This window comes from Cydia fagiglandana, chromosome 19 (assembly GCF_963556715.1).
Source record: "Cydia fagiglandana chromosome 19, ilCydFagi1.1, whole genome shotgun sequence".
NCBI classification, from domain to species: domain Eukaryota; kingdom Metazoa; phylum Arthropoda; class Insecta; order Lepidoptera; family Tortricidae; genus Cydia; species Cydia fagiglandana.
The window spans coordinates 9,340,055-9,364,325 of record NC_085950.1 but is presented as its reverse complement, the minus strand read 5'-3'; the positions used below and the strand labels follow the sequence as shown (position 1 = coordinate 9,364,325).

Here is a 24,271-nt window from a genome sequence, read left to right as displayed (position 1 = left end):
GAAATTTTCACAGATGATGTATTTCTGTTGCCGCTATAACAACAAATACTAAAAACAGAATAAAATAAAGATTTAAATGGGGCTCCCGTACAACAAACGTGATTTTTGATCAAAGTTAAGCAACGTCGGGAGGGGTCAGTACTTGGATGGGTGACCGTTTTCTTTTTGCTTTTTTTGTTTTTTTTTTTGCATTATGGTACGGAACCCTTCGTGCGCGAGTCCGACTCGCACTTGCCCGGTTTTTTAAATATAGTTGGTTTAGCAGATCTTGTCAGTAGAAAAAGGCGGCAAATTTGAAAAATGTAGGCGCGAAGGGGTATCATCTCAAACAAAATTTGAATTTCGCGCCTTGTTCTACTGACAAGATTTGCTTGTCCATCTATACATATCTTTCGTTAAATTTAAATAATCACCTACATCAAATTGTGTCAAAATATTTTCCAGGATTTCAATATCCAGGGAGGAATATGAAGAGTACGTTTTTATGAAGTAGTGATCGCCCCCTCCTCTTAAGTTTTTGGATTTTTAGGGTTCCGTACCCAAAAGGTAAAACGGGACCCTATTACTAAGACTTCGCTGTCCGTCCGTCCATCCGTCCGTCCGTCCGTCCGTCCGTCCGTCCGTCCGTCTGTCTGTCACCAGGCTGTATCTCACGAACCGTGATAGCTAGACAGTTGAAATTTTCACAGATGTTGTATTTCTGTTGCCGCTATAACAACAAATACTAAAAACAGAATAAAATAAAGATTTAAATGGGGCTCCCATACAATAAACGTGATTTTTGACCAAAGTTAAGCAACGTCGGGCGTGGTCAGTACTTGGATGGGTGACCGTTTTTTTTTTTGCTTTTTCCGTTTTTTTTTTCATTATGGTACGGAACCCTTCGTGCGCGAGTGCGACTCGCACTTGCCCGGTTTTTTTAAATAGGTTTATTGGACTTCTTGAAATCAGGTCAATGATGTGTCAAGGGTCTTGTGTGGGGTCAAATATGTCAGTAGATAGGTTAATAAGAGGGGTAATGTCGTATGAGGGCTCAGAGAGTGTAGAAGCAGAGGTAAGTACGTCTAAAGAGAGTGGTACACACCCAGCTGCCGCTGTGGTTGGCCTCGCTGAAGATCTTAGAGGCGAAGTGGAGGACGGCCAGGCACCCACAGAGTTCTCTGGCCAGGGTTATGGTGAGGACTATGCGGAAGGCGCGGAAGGCGATGCGGTCTGATGCTGCGAAAATAGAAGGATAACTATATTTAGCACATAATACATTATATGTATATATAGTAGATACCAGTGGCGGCGCTAACTCAACTCTGCTCAAACGTCCAAAAACAGGCAAGCCGGTGGGAATCGGCTTTTATGGACGCGCCGCCACTGAGTAGATAATATGTAGATACTTAAGTGCTGAATTGAGATGGTGAGTCACGCGGCTTTCAAACTCGTGCGCGTGTTTAAATTGTTCGAATTTCGTACCGAGGATGGCAAGAATTTTTTTGGAAAAAAATCCTTTGATATAACGAAGATAACGAAGTTCAAAATTCTCACTTAATCGACTCCACACATTCTGTTGTCAGCCGTTTAAAGCCTACGTTAAAACAATTCACATAACTACCGAAGGTATAAGCGTCAGGCGAATTCACACAAAGGGTTGTTTTTCGTGGCCTTCATGTAACACGGTCAATCGCTGCTCGTATCATTCGCTGTTACGACGAAAGGTAACAAGGTCATATATTCCGATTGACTACGATATAATTTCTCTAAGTCTCCAGAATAAGCTGATCTCAGGATCAGTAGCATATATGTATAATAGGAGAGCGTATTATACTGGTTACCGCTAAGAGTCATATCATATAGGTACCTGTGAATGTTACCAATTTAATGATAAACATTGTTATCACTAATTGTTTGCTCGATTCGCGGTGTCAATAGAAATTGGGATTTTGGTAGTCACGTGCTTTTGGTATTTATTTACTGTCAATAATGTTGATTTTGGCACTGGTGGATTTCGGAAATTACGTACGAAATATCGTTTCATATTTGGGTCAAGCAGTAAATTGTGTTACGTCTTTCCTGTAGACATACACAAGAGTTAAGGGCTATAAAGGTTAATTTTCTTATTTAACCCTTATCCACGTGCAAAGGTCCTCCTTTTATTTAGAGAACTATGATAAAATCATTACTTACATGCCCACAAGCTGCTAACTATTGCCCACAGGAGAGAAATGGGCAATAGTTAACAGCTTGTGGCATGTAAGTAATGCCCACAAGCTGTTAACTATTGCCCACAGGAGAGAAATGGGCAATAGTTAACAGCTTGTGGCATGTAAGTAATGCCCACAAGCTGTTAACTATTGCCCACAGGAGAGAAATGGGCAATAGTTAACAGCTTGTGGCATGTAAGTAATGCCCACAAGCTGTTAACTATTGCCCACAAGAGAGAAATGGGCAATAGTTAACAGCTTGTGGGCATGTAAGTAATGATTTTATCATAGTTCTCTAAATAAAAGGAGGACCTTTTCACGTGGATAAGGGTTAAATAAGAAAATTAACTTTTATAGCCCTTAACTCTTGTGTATGTATACAGGAAAGACGTAACACAGTTTTCTGTCTGACCCATTTACCAGTTGTTTTTCGGTGAAGGGAAACATCGTGAGGCAACCGGACTAATCCCAATATCCTTCCCCTCTGGTGGTAGTCGCTTTCATAAAAACTAGTGTCTACGTCAATTCTTGGGATTAGCTGTCAAGCGGACCCCAGGCCCCATGAGCCGTGGCAAAATGACGGGATAACGCGGGAAAGACGAAGAAGTTGATTTTGGTAATCGCACACGTGATCGTCACGTGTTTTGTTAAGTCCCTCAAGCAGTACCGTCTTTACCATAAGGGCACACGGGGCCCGTGCCCAGGGCCCCCATCCTCAGGGGGCCCCGAAGGACAGACAGTAACAGTATATTTGATTACCTATAATAAATAGAAGATCATAGTAGAAAAATGTTAGTTTAAATAATTCGCTTTCTTTACTTAAATTCGTATTGATTATTATTAGTGTTAAATAGATTCCATAATTATTATTTACTATGATGAAACTAACTAATTTAGCAATACGTGTAATATGTTTTGTAAGGTAACTTTAAGTATTTAGCTATTAAGGTTAACTTGCCATACCCTATGCAGGGTCCATGTTGTACAATTCAATTTAAAATACCATCTGTAAATACCATGGAATGCAATAAATGAATGAAATAAATACTTTCCAAAAGGGCCCCAAATTCTTATGTGCCCAGGGGCCCCAGCATAGTTTAAGACGTCCCTGCCTTCAAGGCTTCGGTGGCTCGATCAGCCACGTAGAGCAAATGGAAGGCTATAGGGCGATTAAAAGAGGTTTGAGGGAAAACCGACACGACAGTTCATCGCCAACTATATAGGCGGGCCGCCGCGTGGTGTGGAATGGCCTAACAGGGTGAAACGTCGGTGAGTTTAGTGGGTAGGGTCAAGCTCTCCCCCTTTCCCCAGGAGAGGGGAAAGGAGCGGCGAGTCCCACACAACCCCGCACGAAAAGCCTTGCCGCGGCTGCGGGGACGGTGCGTAAGTCCATTCCCACTCCGTCAAAATAAAGTACCTATACCTACCTATATTATGTTAAGCCCAATTTTTCATACTATTTGAAATGGGTATGTCAACTGTCTAAAACAAAATGTCTAACAGCCGCCAGGCGAGCGCCACTGTCGCATACTTACTCAGTCGTAGTAAGCTATTGGAAAAGTACCCCAAGTCAAGGACTCATTTCACTAAATAAATAAAATGTTGTTTGCAATTTCTAGTCTACGGAATATAATGGAAGGTTTTTGATTTGATTTGGACTGTAACCAGGAGACTGTGAAAAATATAAATTGAATGTAAACAATGAAATAAGAGGCATTTTATTACTTAAGCCTGTCTAACAGATCTTCGCCAGACATTGATATCGATTTTTTCTACTCGTCGACTGTAATTCTTGAATTAAGATTTGGTATACCAAACTGCAATTGGGTACTTTTTAATGTATGGCCTCCCAACTCAACTAAAATATCCATTTCGAAACAGTTTAGGCAACTATAATGAAATTGACCAATCACAGAGCTCGCCGCGGTCAAGAGGACGAAACAAAACCATACCTCAACTTAATTATTTATATTAGGTTGTAGTAGAAACAATTCTTCATAAGTTAAAAACGCGTATGTGACACCCTTAATATAGCAACATCCATAAAAAAAATGAAAATGAAAAAAAAAAATGAAAAAATATTTATTGGTTTTGTATAAGTATTGCTACAATATAGGTTGGGATCTTCTTTTAAGCAACAGATATGCTTGTGACAGAAAACCCCGCTCTTCCACAAATGCAGGGTTTAAACCAATATGTTTGTGTAGGTATATAAATCTAATACTTAGGACTTAAAACTAAAACTAACACTAAAACTAAATACTTCTTTTATACTAAAAAGTAGTACTAGCAGGATAATTACAATTTATAACTAATACTTATTAATTACTAACACTAAGAATTCCTAATTTTATATTTAGAGCCTGAGTGGTGCACGCAAGTGTGTGTGTGTGTGTGTGTGTGTGTGTGTGTGTGTGTGTGTGTGTGTCATTCATGTTATTAATAAGTTGTGGCCAGACTATGTGATGCAGGTAAGTAGCGCCTCAGTATTTGCATATGTTTGTGTTTTTAACCAGTCTATGGTTGCAGTTTTGCAATCAAATAGTTGTAGCGGATATATATTAATGAGTTTATTGATAGTATTGTATAAATAGGCAGATTGTGCAGCGAATTGTCTCTGAGCAAATTTAGATTTAGTTAGAGGTCTAGGGGCCACATTGTTTCGCCTCCGACGTCCCGCAGTGGTAGGGTTATAATTCAGAGTCTTGTGCACTTTTACAATAGCGCTAACTATATACAGTTTGCGCATTGAGAGAAGACCGCATTCTTTGTATAATTCAGCAGTAGGATGCCTGTACGGCTTCGAAAGCATGACTTTAATGAGACATCTTTGTGCTCTTTCGACTTCTATGAATTTAGTTTTAATGCTGCCCCCCCAAACTGGGATACAATAGCTCATTATGGATTGGGCCAATGCAGTGTAAATTTGCTTTAGTAGAGAAGGTGAGGCTATGTGTTTTAAGGTTTTAAAGATCCAGATGAGCTTGCGTATTCTACCATTTAGATATTCAATGTGAAAGTTCCAAGAGAGCCTTTGGTCCAGGATTATACCAAGGTATTTAACAGTAGGTACTTTTTCAATTGTAATACAATTACAATTTGCAGTTGTAGTTAGGTCACACTTGTGTATTATTAGTTTGAGGTGAGGTGGGGGCTGTGTGCTCTCATACTTTGAAAAACACATGTAATTGGTCTTGGCAGTATTTAGAGTAAGGAGGTTAAGTTGTAGCCATTGGTTAACCTTGAGTAGACCCTGTTGCGCCTTGTTATATACGGCCTCCCAAGAGCGATCTTTAAAGACAATTGCAGTGTCGTCCGCATATGAGAACACACGGCCTCCCTCGACGGGGAGATTAGTCAGGTCGTTGATATAGGTTAAAAAGAGCGTAGGCCCCAGAACGCTTCCTTGAGGGACCCCATAAGATATGGATCTTACACTGCTTATTTCGCTACCAATCCTAACGGATTGAGTGCGACCAGAAAGGTAGCTTGTCAATAACTCAAGAATCCATAGACTACGAAAACCACTTAGCATTGCTTGTTACTCTCCAATGTCTCCATAGGCTACGGTGGCCAAAAAAGTGAAAAAAACTGTCTAAAAATTGAATTTAGCAAGGAGCAAGTACCAGGGCCTCATGAGTATATCCATTCTGACTGATAAAAATGAGAACGCTATAGATCTTGCAACAAATTGCATACGATTTTTTCAATATAGGTACCTACATTACAGTTTAAGTTGGTGCAACGAATACGTCGATCGATCAAAGGCCGCAATGCAGCAAGTCCAAATTGTAGCAAGCCCTATGGAGCTCTTTACTTAGGATCCCAACAGGATTCCGTGCGTCAAGTAAAGAGTATCAAAGTGCCACGATCAAGATCAAGAGTGCGAACTCTGGTTTATAACCGCGAAAATCGAAGTTCGCAAATTGCGGGCTTCTTTCTCTGTTGCTCTAACTACGCCTTCATTGGAGTAAAAGAGAAGGTGCAATTTGCGAATGACGATTTTGGCGGTAGCCCCTCTGAGCGGAGTCAAGTAATAACAGACTCACCAAGAGTTTTGATGGCATATTTGAACTGATTGCTAGTTCTGTTCTAGAGCTCTGGCATCACCAGCCCAGCTCCCAAACTTACAGTAGAACTACAAAGAGTTTTGATGGCATATCTGAACTACCTACCAAGAGTTTTGGTGGCATATCTGAACTTGTTGGTCTTGTTCTGGTCTAGTTCTGTTCTAGAGCTCTGACACCACCAGCCCAGCTCCCAAACTTACAGTAGACCTACCAAGAGTTTTGACGGCGTATCTGAACTACCTACCAAGAGTTTAGATTGCATATCTGAACTACCTACCAAGAGTTTTGATTGCATATTCTGAACTACCTACCAAGAGTTTTGATGGCATATCTGAACTGGTTGGTCTTGTTCTGCTCTAGTTCTATGAGGAGCATCTTCAGCTCGCTGTCCACCGCCTCTGGGCTCTGGCGACAGCGCAACCATCCCAGGGCTTCTCTAGCTTCCTGCACAAATAATACGAGTGCTGTCAAAAATAAAACACGAGCATAATTAACCAACCAAATACAAAACCACCTGGATCTGTCACTGAACGACCTGACTTTAACCTTCATTATTTGACCATGTAGGTAATGTTTTCATGATTTTAATCTATCCTCAACTGGCTCAAGAAGCCATTTGAGGGTAGATTTTGTTTACTCTTTTTTTAATAACTAAAGATGTATCTTCTTCTAAGACTATAAGTATGACCTATTAACTTAAATTAACAGTAACACTCCTAATACGCCCATTGGTCGACTTTATATCTTTGGATAAGGTTTACAAATCGTTTGTTAATACCTAGTGTGTGTGTGATATTCATCGCGCACTAGATGGCTTAGGGGTCAAAAACTTCCTTTTTATAGAAAGCTAGCTAGCCGTAGTCTGCAAGGTAAATGTTCTAAACAATTTTTGCTATGGGGCTGAACCAATCCTAAAGTCCCAGAGAATGGCGAAATCTGATCAATCTAGACATACGAAACAGCTAATGTTTTGGCAGCTGGGATTCAGTTCATCTATTTTAGTCCACATTCTAGGCAGTTAGTTAGACTAATATCTCACTTGACCGTCAAAGTACTAAGACAAATATGTTTAATAATAATATCAAAACATCTCACCTCAACCTTCCCACACTTTAGCAAATACGATGGAGTTTCTGGCATCGTGGCAAACACCAACAAGTGCACCAGCGGCACCGCCAGGCAGATCCACAGGACCGCGTGGTAACTCAAATATTCCCCCATGATGTACACCAGCAGGTTGCCCAGGTTCTGACTGAGCACGACCAGGCTTCCGAGGGTCCCCCGGATGGAGTCTTCGCTGATTTCCTTGATGTAGAGTGGGGTGACCACGTAGGAGCCACTGACGCCCAGGCCTGTCAAAAATAGCAACAAACTGTTGGCAGCAGCCCTGCAGTTTGGCAGAAGAAAAACGTTTGTAAAATAGGGTTTATTTCATCTGTTTTTTTTTTTAATAAAGGTAAGAAAATTTGAAGGTGTTTGATGTTTCCCGCTTTGGAATTGCCCAAATCATTTTGAGAGATTTGCCGAGACATGTCAGAAACAAATGAGAATACCAGTTGAAGGAAGATTTAAGGGTGTAAGTAATAGGTATTATGTATGATGTTCCCTACCGCATTATGACTGTCCAAATCCTTTTGTGAGAAGCCTATGCCATAGTGCGACGAACATAAAATTTATCAGATGATAATGGTTTCAAAGTACCTACCTACCAAGTTATTGTACCAACGAGAAGTTTCCGAGCTAGTCAAATTTCTAAACAAAATTTAATTATTAAAATGTCTCTTCCTGTCTTATTAAAATGTCTCTTCCTGTCTTATTAAAATGTCTCTTCCTGTCTTATTAAAATGTAATAGGACAACAACAAACAGTAAGCACCTATAATAGCTCGCGCGGTGATGAGGGCCCATGTAGATGTGGAGTAGAGTTTCAGACCCCAACATGCCTGGAAAGATATTTAAAATTAAGTACATACAGCCATGATACGGGGAAAATGTTTGAAGTGGGGTCGTCAAGTCATCGGGTACAAAGAAGATACCTACAGAGAAACTTTCTTAGATTGAGAACTACTTGAGAACCATCAGTCCATCACCATCAGTAGAATTTAGATTAAAGAAGAAGACTATTAAAGTAAAGACTATTGTGGTAAAGGGTTAAAAAAAATGTATAAATGTAGTATATTTACATATGTAAGTACAATTAACCTAGTTTATAAGCAACAGACTAACAAATGTGGACTGTATTTGTCTGAATAAAGAAATTATTTATTATTATTATTTATTATTTATTAAGATGTACCCAATCACTTCCGTGTAGACACAGACACGGCCGCTTTTGACGACTTTCATCGTTGGTGAGCCGTGGATCCGTGGGTAACAGCCAGAATTTTTTTAAACTAAAGATAAGAAAATATGACATTTCAACTTTTGGAGCCCCGAGACTGTGTTTCGGTAGCTACTTTCTTCTTAATTTCGCACGATCATAACCATCCTGTATTTTGAGACGAGTACCTACCTTATAAACTATTTAATACACCTTCATTTAAACTACCACAGGGTTTTTCCTGGCAGGCGACTGAGATGTTTTCTTTCATGGTATAGGAGGCAAACGAGCAAGCGAATCGCCTGGTGGTAAGCCATTACCGTCCCCCATGGACGCCTGCATCACAAGAGGGTTACGAGTACTTGGAGTGTGTGGTTTATTTATTAGGTATATAAAAAATCAAATTTAAAAGGTATTTGTTAGTTTTCATGGCCTTCCGTTCTTCTGATTGTATTTGTTATGTAGAGAAAAATGAACCTTATCAGTAAACCTTTCAATCTGCATCATAAAATACGGCAAGTTATTTTTTGTCACATTTGACCGGTTCGAGTCCCGACTGAGGCAAGCGATTTTTCATAAATCCTTAAATGCAGAATTTATTGTTTTTAAAAACAAAGGAAAGTCTCCTTTACACAAAATGTGCTATTTACAATATTTAAGGTAGTTGCCATCCATGTGGCACTCGATTTTTCCACACTGTATATATGTCAGTGGAGATACTCACAGCCATAGAGAAAGAAGTGAACATGAGCGCCCTCTTCCTCCCATAGTTATCCACGATATATCCGAAGAGGAACACGGATGGCGTGCCCACCAGGTACACGACGGACGCCATCCACGACACCACGTCTGTGGACACGGACGCGGACAGGCTCGGGTCGTTGATGAGACGCGGACCCATCGGGGACAGCCAGCCGACCGCCATGCCGTACGAGAATACGGGGAGGACCACTGGAAAACAAATGAAGGTGAAAACCTACAACTGTGTGGACGCTCGAAGGCAAGGCCCCCAACAGGAAGAACGGCCCGGGACGGAACGGAACGGGAACGGGAACGGAAAGAGGTACCCCCAACTTGCATTTTATTGCCACTCAGAATCACGAACTCTTTCGATAGGAATACTAGAAAAAAAAGTGTCCTTGAAATTTCATAGTTTTTAGGGTTCCGTACCCAAAGGGTAAAACGGGACCCTATTACTAACCCAGCAAACATTTTTGGTCGATATTCCGAAAAAGGCACCTATTTTAGGTCGCACAATTTAGGAGACCAAAATGAGGCACGTCGAATCGACGTCGTGGGCACGTGCCGGCGACATAAATGGGGAAAAAACGCACGTGCCGGCGACGTATTTATTGACGGTAAATTAGTGATTACAACCATTAGGTCAACGCTAGGTCATGTTTCCGACGTGGATTCGACGTCGCTACGACGTGCCGCGTAGTTGAAATGTACTAATTTGGTAATCTTTACCACCTTTAGACGTGATGGTGACATATTTTTATCCATATAATTTGCGAGGCAATATTTAGATGAGACGCGATGAAGAGAAAAAGAGACACAAACATTACGCTTATATATTCTTTTCACTCAGAAACAAAATGTCTAACAAGAAAACAACTTTAAGTTGTGCAATGATAATGGCGGCCACTAAGTCATGTAAAATAATTTAGGCCGATTACGCAGATGCAGAACGGTGAAATCTAGTGCGCAGAAAATTTTTTCGTGCAGTACGTTAGGTTTACATACAAAACTATCGATGGGCTTTTGAAATATTAAAGTTTTCAGCATTGTCTAAAATCAAAATGCATATATTTGCTTGTAATTGAGTGTTGTAATTGAATATTTGTGTGTGTGAGTGTATTGACTCGATCAAAAATATTGTTTTATTTTGAATATTAGCACAATGAAGTACCGTGTGATGGCACCATACAAGATATAAAACAACTTAAATTATGCAATTTATATTTAGCATCTCGTTATAATGAAAGAAAATGGCGGCACAACCTTATGGTGTTGATAGTAATTTACAAGTGTTTTTAACTATATGGTCGCAATTTGTGGTCTATTTTAAGTAACATTTACCTAAAATTAGTAGCTAAATCGACACAAAATCGACGACCTAAAGGTCTCCGTATAAGAAATAATTACGTCGCAAATACACTTAAAATGTCTTATTAGTACATTTGACCTATTGTTCAAACTTTGAAGTTAATTTTACCTAATATTTTGACTTATTTTCAACCATTAAGTCCCTGACTTCATGGTACCCGTATAAGAAATAATTACGTCGCATATACACCTAAAATGCCTTATTAGTACATTTGACCTACTGGTCAGGGTTCGAAGTTAATTTTACCTAATATTTCGACCAATTTTCAACCAATAAGTCCCTGACTTTATGGTCTCCGTATAAGAAATAATTACGTCGCATATACACCTAAAATGCCTTATTAGTACATATGGCCTATTGGTCAGGGTTCGAAGTTAATTTTACCTAATAATTCGACTTATTTTCAACCATTAAGTCCGTGACTTTATAGTCCCCGTATAAGAAATAATTACGTCGCAAATACACCTAAAATGCCTTATTAGTAGATTTGACCTATTGGTCAGGGTTCAAGGTTAATTTTACCTGATATTTCACCTTATTTTCGACCCATAAGTCCCTGACTTCATGGTGTATTTATGAAGTGAAATTTACGTTTTATTGTCCCTATATTTTGACTTGAAAGTAAAAGTGTACAATACGTAAAATTATTGGTGACTTAGGACGTAATTTTTACTTAAATTGGTAAAATCTTCTTCGAGCCTAGGATTCTTAGGAAAAAATACTTAAAATGTTTGCTGGGAAGACTTCGCTGTCCGTCCGTCCGTCTGTCACCAGGCTGTATCTCACGAACCGTGATAGCTAGACAGTTGAAATTTTCACAGATGATGTATTTCTGTTGCCGCTATAACAACAAATACTAAAAACAGAATAAAATATAGATTTAAATGGGGCTCCCATACAACAAACGTGATTTTTGACCAAAGTTAAGCAATGTCGGGAGTGGTCAGTACCTACTTGGATGGGTGACCGTTTTTTTTTGCTTTTTTTTTGTTTTTTTTTTGCATTATGGTACGGAACCCTTCGTGTGCGAGTCCGACTCGCACTTGCCCGGTTTTTTTTGGTTAATCTGTTTTATCACGGTCTGAATAGGAATATTGAAAATGTAACCAAATAGACCGAAAAATAAGTAGGGGACATTTTTTTCTTGGTAGGGAAAATGATTGAAGCACTATAGTAAACATACCCAAATCCATTAACTCACATTTATATAGACGGGTTGATCGTTAGACCCTAACGCGAAATTTATTCAATTACCTTTATTTACCGACGTTTCGACACAGGTTTCACTGGTCGTGGTCGCGGATAACTGATGTCCCAGCAAAATGTCAAAACAGCCCATATTACCCAACCCAAATCTTTCATAGGTATAATATTTTTCACAGGAAAGACACCTGTTTTCAGAAACGTTTATGACCTGAATCGTGGTACGTATAACATTTCGACCGTCCAATTAAAATCCATCCTCAAGATCTTCCCAAAACTTGTTTACAAACAAATATTAATGTCAATAACAATAGACAAGCATCAATAACCATCAATTGCCTAACCTCATAAAAGCCACTTGTCTCCCTACGGGAAAACAACGTTAATTAAATCTGGTCGGGAACAAATTCCAATGCTACATTGTCCCATTCACAAAGTTTAATTATAGCAACGTGCGAGGAATCACTGATGAATGGAGGTTTAGGGCTAAGTGCTTGGACTATTAGGAATTCAATGAGCACAAGTTTTAAAAACCGGGCAAGTGCGAGTCGGACTCGCGCACGAAGGGTTCCGTACCATAATGCAAAAAAAAAAACGGTCACCCATCCAAGTACTGACCACTCCCGACGTTGCTTAACTTTGGTCAAAAATCACGTTTGTTGTATGGGAGCCCCATTTAAATCTTTATTTTATTCTGTTTTTAGTATTTGTTGTTATAGCGGCAACAGAAATACATCATCTGTAAAAATTTCAACTGTCTAGCTATCACGGTTCGTGAGATACAGCCTGGTGACAGACGGACGGACGGACGGACGGACGGACGGACAGCGAAGTCTTAGTAATAGGGTCCCGTTTTACCCTTTGGGTACGGAACCCTAAAAATGAAATAAAAGAAAAGGTTCAGGTCGTGTCATACCAGAAGGTTAAGGAGTTGGCAGAGGACCGGATGAGTTGGATATTGCTCCACCGACAAGAGCACAGCTCTTAAATATAAAGAAGAAGAAGAAGATGTTTTGAAAGTTTAGCAAAAAGATCCGATCCAAACTGAAATTGGCGTTGTATTTGAGAATGACTAAGATTACAAAACTCCTAACACTTCGACAAGTGTCGCATTGTGAAACGATGCCGTGCCGTTCCTACTTGGAGTTGAACATATCAACATGGACATAAGCATTTTCTTTTTTTGATGATAACTTTTTATTTAATTGTCCTAGCGAAAATCTATAAATTTTAGTAAGGATCTTGGGAATCTGTTCAGGATTATCCCTCCCAAGTTTTGCGATTCTTTGTAAACATAAAAAGACAGAACGTTCTCATGTCCAACCCCAAGTACTGTGGTCGTTCCATAGTGGACCGCCATGACCAGGGTGGCTTGCTTGAGGGATACGGCGTCAGCCGCGAAAGCTGAAAATGCGAGCTCAGACTTGAGCACTGTATGTCTTGGTTCCTTTTTCTTCCATTATATTTAATTAATTTGCCTTGTTGTACGCTTAGGGTTGCCAGATCGAAAGGCGCTATTATCGGGAAACAATATCAATTTTTCGGGATTTTGGGACTTCAGTCGGGAAAATAAATACATTCAAACTAAAGTAATTGTATTAAAAACAACAATATTTTACGTTATTGGCACTACGTCAGCTCGCTCGCTTGACGACAGTTCGGAACTTGAAATTATTGTTTTATAACGTGAAGCTGTTTTTCGGGACAGTTTACACTTTGTCGGGAATCGGGAACACATGCTAAAAATCGGGAGAATCCCGCCAAATCCCGACCATCTGGCAATACGCTACGCTAGGTACCAGCTTATCGGACCTTTAGAAGTTTCATTGACAGGAAAATAATCTTTGAAAAAATCGCTCATGTCAACCCTATTCCTGAACAACACGTGCATAAACAAACCAAGACCCACGTGACCCTTACGTTTAATAACTTATTAAGGAAGTAACGAAGGAGCTAGTTCAGTTTAGACTGGTTCTTTAATAGGCAGATCAATTGGGCAGTGCAAATGTTGCAAGCAACTTAATATCTGCAGTTGTTTCGCGGTTGCGTCGGTACATTTTGTGCCGAGCTGTTGTTTGGCGAGGTGTATTGGTTATGTTTGTGTATGCATGACGTTTTCTCGAAGGCTCGGCGGCTGGAATCAGGACATTTCTAGATGAATCAGAGTTAATATTCTCTTTCAGCGTCTCGTTAACCTCTAACGACTGCCACACTATAATTATTTCATTGATTTTAAAAACAAAACAATGACACTACTCGGTACTATAGTCTGTATCTTTTGGTATTAAGAGCCCTTCAACGTGCACACTAGCGCCACAGCTAAATAATCGTGATTATTTAAATTTAACGAAAGATATTGAAAAAAGGGGGCCGCTACGTACTGTATTGTGTATTTACGTACCTTTTGAATACATCAAACTAGTTTTTATGTTGCTGGTCTCGTCGATCTAGGAACTTAAAACAAAAACGGCCGTTTTAACTTTGGACGCATAGATTGACAAATCCAGCAACATAAAAACTAGTCTGATGTATTCAAAAGGTACTTAAACACACATTACAGTCCGGCCCCAGTAGCGGCCCCCTTTTTTCAATATCTTTCGTTAAATTTAAATAATCACGATTATTTAGCTGTGGCGCTAGTGTGCACGTTGAAGGGCTCTTAAAATAAAAGTAAACAAAATCTACCCTCAAATCTCCTTAAGCCAGTTGAAGGTAGATGGAAACATTACATTATCAACAGTGGCGGATTTGCCCTAAGGCACAGTAGGCCCAGGCCTAGGGCGGCAAGATATTTAGGGGCGGCAAATTGTGACAAAAAATTCGCTGATGGTAACAAGAAATAACTCGAAATGTAGTCAATATGATGGGCGCTGGGATAGGGGCGGCTACAGGGCCTGGGCCTAGGGTGGCAAAGACTGCGAATCCGCCACTGATTATCAAATAATTAAGGTTAAAGTCAGGTCGTTCAGTGACAGATCCTGGTGGGTTTGTGTTTGGTTGGTTAATCAATAAATTTTAGAATTACGAAAATGTACAAATTATTTGTTCTCTTTTATTTAAATACCTAAAGATATAGAGTAGGTATAGTCAACTTTTTTATTTAGTTATCTATTATACCTAATTACGAAATAATTGCTTGGGTACACTCGGTACATTCATATCAACGATTATAGTTCGTTTTTTTTAGCATTAGAAAGAACTTGAAAGAAGGTAAGCGATCTTGACAAGTCTTTTAATTGAAAAACGCTTTTTAAAAATCCATAACTATTACTTATGAAAGCAGAAGAATATAAATGATCGTATTAGATTCATAATTGTTACATATTTGCCGTAACTTATTTTTAAAATGTGTTTTTCAATTAAAAGACACATCAAGATTGTTTACCTAATTTCTAATGCTAAAAAAAAACGAAGTATAGGTACAGTCACCTGCAATAATATGTTCCACAATGAAGGCCGCAAAAATATCTGACACGATCTTATTTGTAGAGCTATAAGAGCGTGTCACATATTTTTGCGGCCTTCGAAGAGTAACATATTATTGCAGGTGACTGTACGTTTAAAATGGTGTATGAAGAAGGTGCAAATATTTGAAATATTCGTTGCAGACGGGTAGGTAGGTACTTAAATCTCGGTAGCTCAGTTTGTGGAGCGGCGGCCACAGGACAGCATATAACGAAATTTCTATTTCCAATTTCCAATGTCAAGAATATAAAGACGACATTTCCATAAACCTTCAAATCAAGAGTGAACAGGCACCTTCTGGGCGAGCTCGCTGCATCGTAGGCCACGTCTACGCCTCGGCTAGTCTGTGGCCATGAGTAAGCCCATTCATAATAAAAAAAAAAACATTGAGAAGGATATTAATATGTATGTGTTTTAATGTAAATGTGTGACTAACCTACCTCAATTACTCTTAGGCATATTATAACAGATGTTACACAATTAATTGGAAAATAATAAGACTAGAATATTAATTAATATTGTCTTCGGTTATAGAATATTAATTTCCAAATAGTCATATGCCTTATGGGAATATAGTTCAGAGCCGGAAACCGCTACCAACTTTTAGTATCTTGTTGGGCATGGCATTGGGTCTCCAAAACTGCCGGGAGACAGCGGCGCCGGCCATCTACTTCAGCGGAATGACGTCATCAAAATGACTCCCGTTTCGTTGCGAATATTGCATATTGTACCCAAACTATGCATGGCACATAATTGTGTGGGGTATTGAATGAAAGCCAGTTAAATATGCTATATTTCATTTATACAGTGTGTATCAAAATATTCAGCCGTTTAAGAGCCATTTGCAAAAGAATCAAAATTATGTAAAATAATATTCAATTATTTGGGTTTTACAACCAAACCAAAAGTCGGACGTTAAAGCAATGTACTACAAAATTAAAGACGACGTCTGACGCCATACGTTGATATCAATCAAGTCAAAATTGGGCCAAATTTGTGGAAATTATGCATCAAAATGTAGATATTTGCCCATACAAATGCATTAAAGTTAAAAAAATCCAAATTGGTCATTTTCAGGATAATCCGCGTAAGCTTCTAGTATGTTATTAGCAATATGACCTGGGTCCTAAAACTGCCGGGAGACCATCTTTATTGTCCCCCAGTCACGAATAATGACGTCATACAAATAATCACCGCCGAATTTCGTAAAATGTAAATTATAGCTATACTATGAGTCACACATACATGTGTATTACATGTAATGAAAGGTTATTAAATTTAGTATGATTCACCTAAACATTGTTTGTAAAAAAAATGTACAGTCAGCAGCAGATATACCTGAGCGGGCAAGGTGTCCAAGAAAACATATACACTTCAATCGTCACAAAAATAAGGACATCTAAGATGTCATTTTCACGTAGGCTTCCAGTTCGTCACAAATACCTAAACTTCTGAGTTTTTCTTTAACACATACACCCTTATTTAATCACAATGACAATAACGGTTAAAAAGTCAGTGGTAACTAAGCAATCAAATTCAAGCTGCTGTCATTAATACCTACACGCACTGCCAATCACGTACGTCAGCAGCCAGGGTGCCACCAGTTGCTAAGCAGTTGTTATTTCAATGGTAACTAAGCATCAACATTTTATCTCTTTAACTTTAAAATAAATACTGTAGCACTACGAATTGACACCTCCTTTCTTAAAGAAGTATTTTATCGTTAAGTGTCAAACTTATACCATAAATAAGTAGGTTCTACTAGAATGATCGGTTTTTTTATTTTAACTGTCATATGCAGCTGTTCTTCCAAACCGTTGATCATATTATATACCTATGTTAATATATTTATTTAGCCCACTTATTGTAGTAAAATATACTATACAGGATGGCCCATTTAGATCGGCCAGTATGGGAAAATCTGATACTATACGATATACACCGATCTCTTCTTAGGACTAAGTTAGGAATGATGTCATCGATTTTAGTAACACGAAAAACTGCATTCATACATTAGAAAAAATGTGTACTCAGCTCGGGAATCGAACCCCGAACGTTTTGAAAAATAAAACTAAGACTATTTCTATTTAGATATCGATTGTGTAGGTCTTAAGCAATAAATGTTACTATGAAACATGATGTCTGAAATTAATAAAATGCATTGTTTTCATATCCTTTAATTTAATTTAGTCAGTTTTCGAAGAGACCAGCATTTTTAGGGTTCCGTACCCAAAGGGTAAAACGGGACCCTATTACTAAGACTCTGCTGTCCGTCCGTCTGTCCATCGACATCCGTCCGTCCGTCCGTCTGTCACCAGGCTGTATCTCAGGAACCGTGATAGCTAGACAGTTCAAATTTTCACAAATGATGTATTTCTGTTGACGCTATTATAAGTAACAAGAAATACTAAAAACAGAATAAAATAAAGATTTAAGTGGGGCTCCCATACTTACAACAAACGTGATTTTTGAGTAGTAAATATCAAATGGCATTCCGCACAGGAGTAATCTAAGTAACGCCCACTGCGGGTTCAAACCTACAACGTCCTGATAGAAAGTCGTACATGTATACGCTACATGTGACATTATCTTCAAAAATTATATAAACTAATGCGAAATTAACATAAAACCAGAAGACACAAATTAATAATAGAAATGAAAAAAAAAAACAAAAAGCTGTAATCTCTAGGTGCGTACGACTGAGATTTGAACCCGCGGTCTCTGCTTTGAAAAGCAAACGCCTGTTACTGAGACCACGACGTGCCTTGACAATTGGCTCTAAATTCGGCATCAGTTAAGGTCGCCTCCAGAAACTCGCGAACTAAATTGACATGAGTTTGACAAATAAAATGATACCAGGAATAGCAAAGAAAAAATAGTCACGGGTATATGTCGATAAAATGATATCGATAAGTAGGTGATTGTACTTACTACCCATGTTATAATTATAAATGGGTCAGAAACGATTTCGATTTATATGAATGTGACGAGAAAAGTGGTTGATTGGATTGTAAGATTGTAACGTTGCCGATCAAATCAGGAGGTGCCGATGCGAAACTGACAAATTTCAATGTTAGTATGCAGGTTTGGGGGCAAGTTGTATATTTCAAGAGCTCGGTTGTCGCCATAAATCTAAAATTGGTGATTTAATTTTATACATGTGGCCGGTAGATGACACAAATTAAATGAGAAATTAATCACATTGTACGAAAAATTTCCCCGTTTGGACCGGCCTTTTCTTTGTAGGTATTTTGAGCCAAAATCACTGTTTCTATGTTATCACCTAACTTGTTACTCTAACTGTAAGTTTTCGTAACAAATAAAACAAAATAAAATATTTATTTAATTACAATATGTTTAAGTACATTACAATTACAAAATTGCACAATTTTCGAAATACCAAGTAACATTTGTAAAATAACTTAAACATACATTTTAACCGACCGCGCAACAGTATCGCCACTAGCGGTGAATTATCGCGATATTCTCTAATTCAAACTTTATGAAAATATCGATATGAACAGCACTGGCCAAACTGTGGTATCATTTGTGCACATTGACCTGTCAATTTAGTTCGCGAGATTCTGGAGGCAACTGTAGCTTTTGCTATGTGTCATTCGTCTTGACGATTCTGTTAAAAGAAATAGTTTGCAGTAAGTTGACCGAGAGGCTCCTGTCAAATGGTTGAAGGGCAAAACGTGAGATAGATGTATGTGATGACAAGACTGTACTGCTTTCGATGATTGTCAAAACGCTTTACCTGAAATTAGCATGGCTATCTTTTATTCAATATTCGACCATACTTGTATGCTTTAAAGTCTATTTTTCCATATTGTTCAGATATATTTGACACGTTGACCGCTTAGATACCATTGGTTTTTTGACAGCTAAGGTATCAATGACTTGTTGTAAGTGTAGAAATTAATGAATAGCGACTGTTAACATATTTGTGACACGTTGAGCGCTCACAAGTAAATACTACCATGACAGTCAACAACTTTTTGACAGTTTAAACGTTTACCTCTCTTTGAGCACCTGGAGTGTATAGCGACTTCTGCTGCTGACTGTACGGTTTAAGAGCTAGAAACAAAGAAATACCACTTTTTATGGAATAAGTAGATATGTATCAATTTTATAGCTAAACTAAAATCGTCAATAAAATGTTGCGTATAATATTTAAAAAACCAGTTATTCAACTATATATCACAATTTAAATTTTACATTTCCGACAAAAACTGTGGAAGTTCTGGAAAAAAAACTAAAGCGCCCCAACAATTCTACCTTAATGCGCTCATATTATGCAAAGAATAGTTCTAATCATCGAGTATTAAATGAATGAACGTTACATAAAATACATGAAAACGACATTTTCGAATGGAACCATAATTAAAAAATAATAATTTACTTGATAAGTAGAGTCTGGCTACTGAAATTTTACCTAAATTATTGGCGGGAAATTCAAAAAATCTTGGGCTGGTCACACTTTGTGTAGTAGGAATTATAGTTTTGATACTAGACAATATCTTTGATATTCTGTGCACAAATAAGGTACCTAAGGAAATAAGCTAAATAAACGTTTAAGTGCACTCAAAGTCAGCTCACATAATTTCTACCACTATTTAAAGTACAGTCAACGACAAACACACATGTTTACGTTCCAATATTTAGATTTTATAGATATTTTTCAGAACTTTTAATTTATCCGTTTCTTTATACACTTGTCCTATTTATGCGATTCAGGCATTAATAAATTCACGTACTTAATCAAAGTAATCGGCAAATGTTAGAACTAGTACTTAAAGTATCAAAATATTTATAGAGCACCAACCTCGTATTTTGTTTACATTTGGTTAGAAGTTGTAAACATTGCACTTTTTCATTATACAACGCTACACGTCGACTTCGCACATTGTCGTAATTATTTACGAGCTTAAATAATAGTTTGTGAACCTCACTCAGCATAGAAATTATTAATATTATTTAAAATAAACCCCATAAAAACCGCAAACAATTTGAATGAATGACATAAATCGACAACTGACTTTTAGCTTTTTTTCAAATCATAGACAATTGGTGATACAACAACGAAATATCTGTCAACAATTTTTGGCTAGCCAGACTCTAAGCAAAATACTGTTTCTTTAAGTACCTAATCTCCTCCTTTCAAAGTCGGTTAAAATGTGGCTTTTGTGACCTGGGCTACAAAGACAAATAAATTGACACCTCATTTATCAAAATCAGTTCAGTTGTTTCATGTAAAAAATACATAATTATATATTTAAGCCTCGATTAGCCTTATACATACATACATACGTACATCACTGGCTCAGTGACCCAAAGAGGATCTTGACCTCTGACACAAAAGAGCGTCACTCTGCCCTATTCTGCGCCACTTCGCGCCAGTTGGGTATTCTTATAAAAGTGGAATCTTGAGTGGTGCAAGGGTTTCAAGGCTGAGCTGAGAAGGCTGGCAGAATTTTCCCTCTGATCCTCCGAAATACAGGTCACCCCTCTGGTCTGCTAACATCTACGGCCTGAGGGTTTCATCGTTAGATGCCAAGCCACGCCAGGCCATAATAGTAAAGGTCTAATTATTGAATTTTAATTTTTTGTCCGACTACGGCAGAATTTGCTATCTATGCGTGCATGTGTAGGTACCGTTTGCATGAAACTACTGAACTGATTTTGATAAAATAGGTGTCAATTTATTTGTATTTGTAGCCCAGGTCACAAAAGCTACATTTTAACCGACTTTGAAAGGAGGAGATTAGGTACTTAAAGAAACAGTATTTTGCTTACTTATCTAGTAAATTATTATTTTTTTAATTATGGTTCCATTCGAAAATGTCGTTTTCATGTATTTTATGTAATGTTCATCCATTCAATACTCGATAATTAGAACTATTCTTTGCATAATATGAGCGCATTAAGGTAGAATTGTTGGGGCGCTTTAGTTTTTTTTCCAGAACTTCCACAGTTTTTGTCGGAAATGTAAAATTTAAATTGTGATATATAGTTGAATAACTGGTTTTTCAAATATTATACGCAAATTTTTTTTGACGATTTTAGTTTAGCTATAAAATTGATACATATCTACTTTTTCCATAAAAAGTGGTATTTCGTTGTTTCTAGCTCTGAAACCGTACATTTTTTTTACAAACAATGTTTAGGTGAATCATAATACATTTAATAACCTTTCATTACATGTAACACATGTGTATGTGAGACTCGTGGTATAGCTATAATTTACATTTTGCGAAATTCGGCAGTGATTATTTATATGACGTCATTATTTGTAACTGAGGAACAACAGAGATGGTCTCCCGGCAGTTTTAGAATCCAGGTCATATTGCTAATAACATACTAGAAGCTTATGCGGATTATCCTGAAAATGACCAATTTGGATTTTTTTAACTTTTATGCATTTGTATGGGCAAATATCTACATTTTGATGCATAATTTCCACATATTTGGTCCAATTTTGATTTTATTGATATCAGTGTATGGCTTGAGACGTCATCTTTAATGTTGTAGTACATTGCTTTATCGTCCGACTTTTGGTTTGGTTGTAAAACCCAAATAATCGAATATTTTTTTACGTAATTTTTATTTATTTGTAAATTTCTCTTAAACTGTTGCATATTTTGGTACACTTTGTATAAATAAAATAAAGTTTATTTAATTGGCTTTCATTTAATATCCCACACGTGTATGTGCTATGCATAGTTTGGGTGCAGTATCCAATATTCGCAACGAAGCGGGAGTCATTTTGATGACGTCATTCCGCTGAAGTAGATGGCCGGCGCCGCCGTCTCCCGGCAGTTTTGGAGACCCAATGCCATGCCCAACAACATACTAAAAGTTGGTAGCGGTTTCCGGCTCTGAACTATCTCTGAGACCGTTTCCCATAAGGCATGGCACTAAAAGCAGGTCATCTCGATTTCATTAATTTATTATTTACCTACCTACTAGATACCTATAGGTACATAAATTACAGCTTAAAAATGTGGTGTGTGTATTTTAAGCGGATGTAGCTGTAAACGTTCAGCCGTGCGAATTTCTACCCTGAGGTCGAGGGTTCAAATTTCTACCCTGAGGTCGAGGGTTCGAATTTCGACCCTGAGGTCGAGAGTTCAAATCCTGACTGGTAGGTACCAAAGACTAGGCTTTATTTTTCAGAAGTAAGGTACGAAAAATCGGAGCTAATCATTACAACGAACCCTTTTTTTTCTCAAGGAAAGGACTTGGTCATGGTAAATAGTTCTCGCAAAAATACCTTTGCTAAATCCTGGGATTAGAGAGCCCAGCAGACTCCAGGCTCTATAGGATGCAATTGGTGCGGGCCAAGATGAAAACACTCAAACCTTATTATAGGTTTCCGTACTCGAAGGGCGACAGTCTGAGATCTATTTCAAACCTTACGGTGTCCGTCTGTCTGCCTGCGGGCTATCTCAAGAACACTTACGAAGCTCGGGCGAAGCCGGTGCCAAGCGGACCCCGGGCTCCTATGAGCTGTGGCAAAAAGCCGGGATAACACGATGATGATTTCGTATTTCGGTGAACAATTGTATTTGCGATAATGTTTTTTTCCTAAAGTAAGAAGACAATATCAAAAAACTTACTTAAAGAAGCCATAATCACTTGATTAATCCTGCTCCCTTCAGAACAATATTTCTTCACCGTATACTTTAACATTTTAATTTTTTTATATACACTTAAATTTAATAACTTATAAGAACTGGCCGCACGCAAAACGCAAATTTAAAAAAAAATGTGTTCGAATTTCGAACAATTGCCGCGCGCGGCCGCTACTGGATTCCGTACGCGAGTGAGAGCGTTATGGCGGGACAAGCTTTTGCCACAATAAAGCTAAGCTAGAGTTAAAGGTAGTTACCTACATAATAAAATTTCAAAATAGATTTTGGAATATGCACAAAAAAATTTAGGTACGCAGTGACTTAGGAGGTTAAGTTGGGTCATTTAATTACTGTACTATCCAATAGTCCTACCTACTAAATCAATGTCTGATTTGCTTACATTATATTGTTAAACAGACAAACTGCCATATCCCTGTTATTACACGGTAAGTTCCTTTCTTACGACGGTGTTTACGTGTGTCGTTCTCACGCAAAAGGCACCAGTATCAGTTTAATATATTTTAGCTACTTGTGACTGTTTTTTAGGGTTCCGTATCCAAAGGGTAAAACGGGACCCTATTACTAAGACTTCGCTGTCCGTCCGTCCGTCTGTCCGTCTGTCTGTCACCAGGCTGTATCTCACGAACCGTGAACAGTTGAAATTTTCACAGATGATGTATTTCTGTTGCCGCTATAACAACAAATACTAAAAACAGAATAAAATAAAGATTTAAGTGGGGCTCCCATACAGCAAACGTGATTTTTGACCAAAGTTAAGCAACGTCGGGCGTGGTCAGTACTTGGATGAGTGACCGTTTTCTTTTTGCATTTTTTTCCGTTTTTTTTTGCTTTATGGTACGGAACCCTTCGTGCGCGAGTCCGACTCGCACTTGCCCGGTTTTTTACCCTGTATTTCACCCTCCAATGTTCTCACTGCTGAGGTGAAAAGTTGTATGCGCCACAAAATTCCGACCGGTCTGGCCTATAGTTCGTTTTTTTTAGCATTAGAAAGAACTCCACAGAAGGAAGCGTGCAATTTTTATCAGGCTCGTTAATTGTTAATAATTATTGAATTATCTAATGTAGCATGGTCAATACATATAATTTACTTCAAATAGTTACCGCTAAAAGTGCCAGATTTAAAACCACAAGCGAACTTCTGCGAAGTTCTTTCTAATGCTAAAAAAAACGGACTATAGTGGGTAGCGACTCTGCCTATGAAGCCGATGGTCCCGGTTTCGAATCCTATACAGATTTATTTGTTCCTAGAATCGA

The 24,271-nt window shown here is 38.2% G+C and overlaps 1 protein-coding gene across 1 annotated transcript in view; it reads right to left on the bottom strand.

Annotated features, from left to right (window-relative positions):
* LOC134673743 (facilitated trehalose transporter Tret1-like) overlaps window positions 1–23,066 on the bottom strand; it is a 28,761-nt gene extending 5,695 nt beyond the window's left edge. Inside the window, exons 1-6 of the mRNA XM_063531759.1 lie at window positions 22,982–23,066; window positions 9,306–9,532; window positions 8,138–8,204; window positions 7,358–7,614; window positions 6,574–6,706; window positions 1,085–1,218 (exon numbers count right to left, since the gene is read on the bottom strand). Coding sequence (XP_063387829.1) covers window positions 1,085–1,218; window positions 6,574–6,706; window positions 7,358–7,614; window positions 8,138–8,204; window positions 9,306–9,532; window positions 22,982–23,054 — 891 coding nt within the window. The 5' untranslated portion in view covers window positions 23,055–23,066. The remainder of the gene's footprint in view (window positions 1–1,084; window positions 1,219–6,573; window positions 6,707–7,357; window positions 7,615–8,137; window positions 8,205–9,305; window positions 9,533–22,981) is intronic.
* Window positions 23,067–24,271: the final 1,205 nt, after the last annotated feature.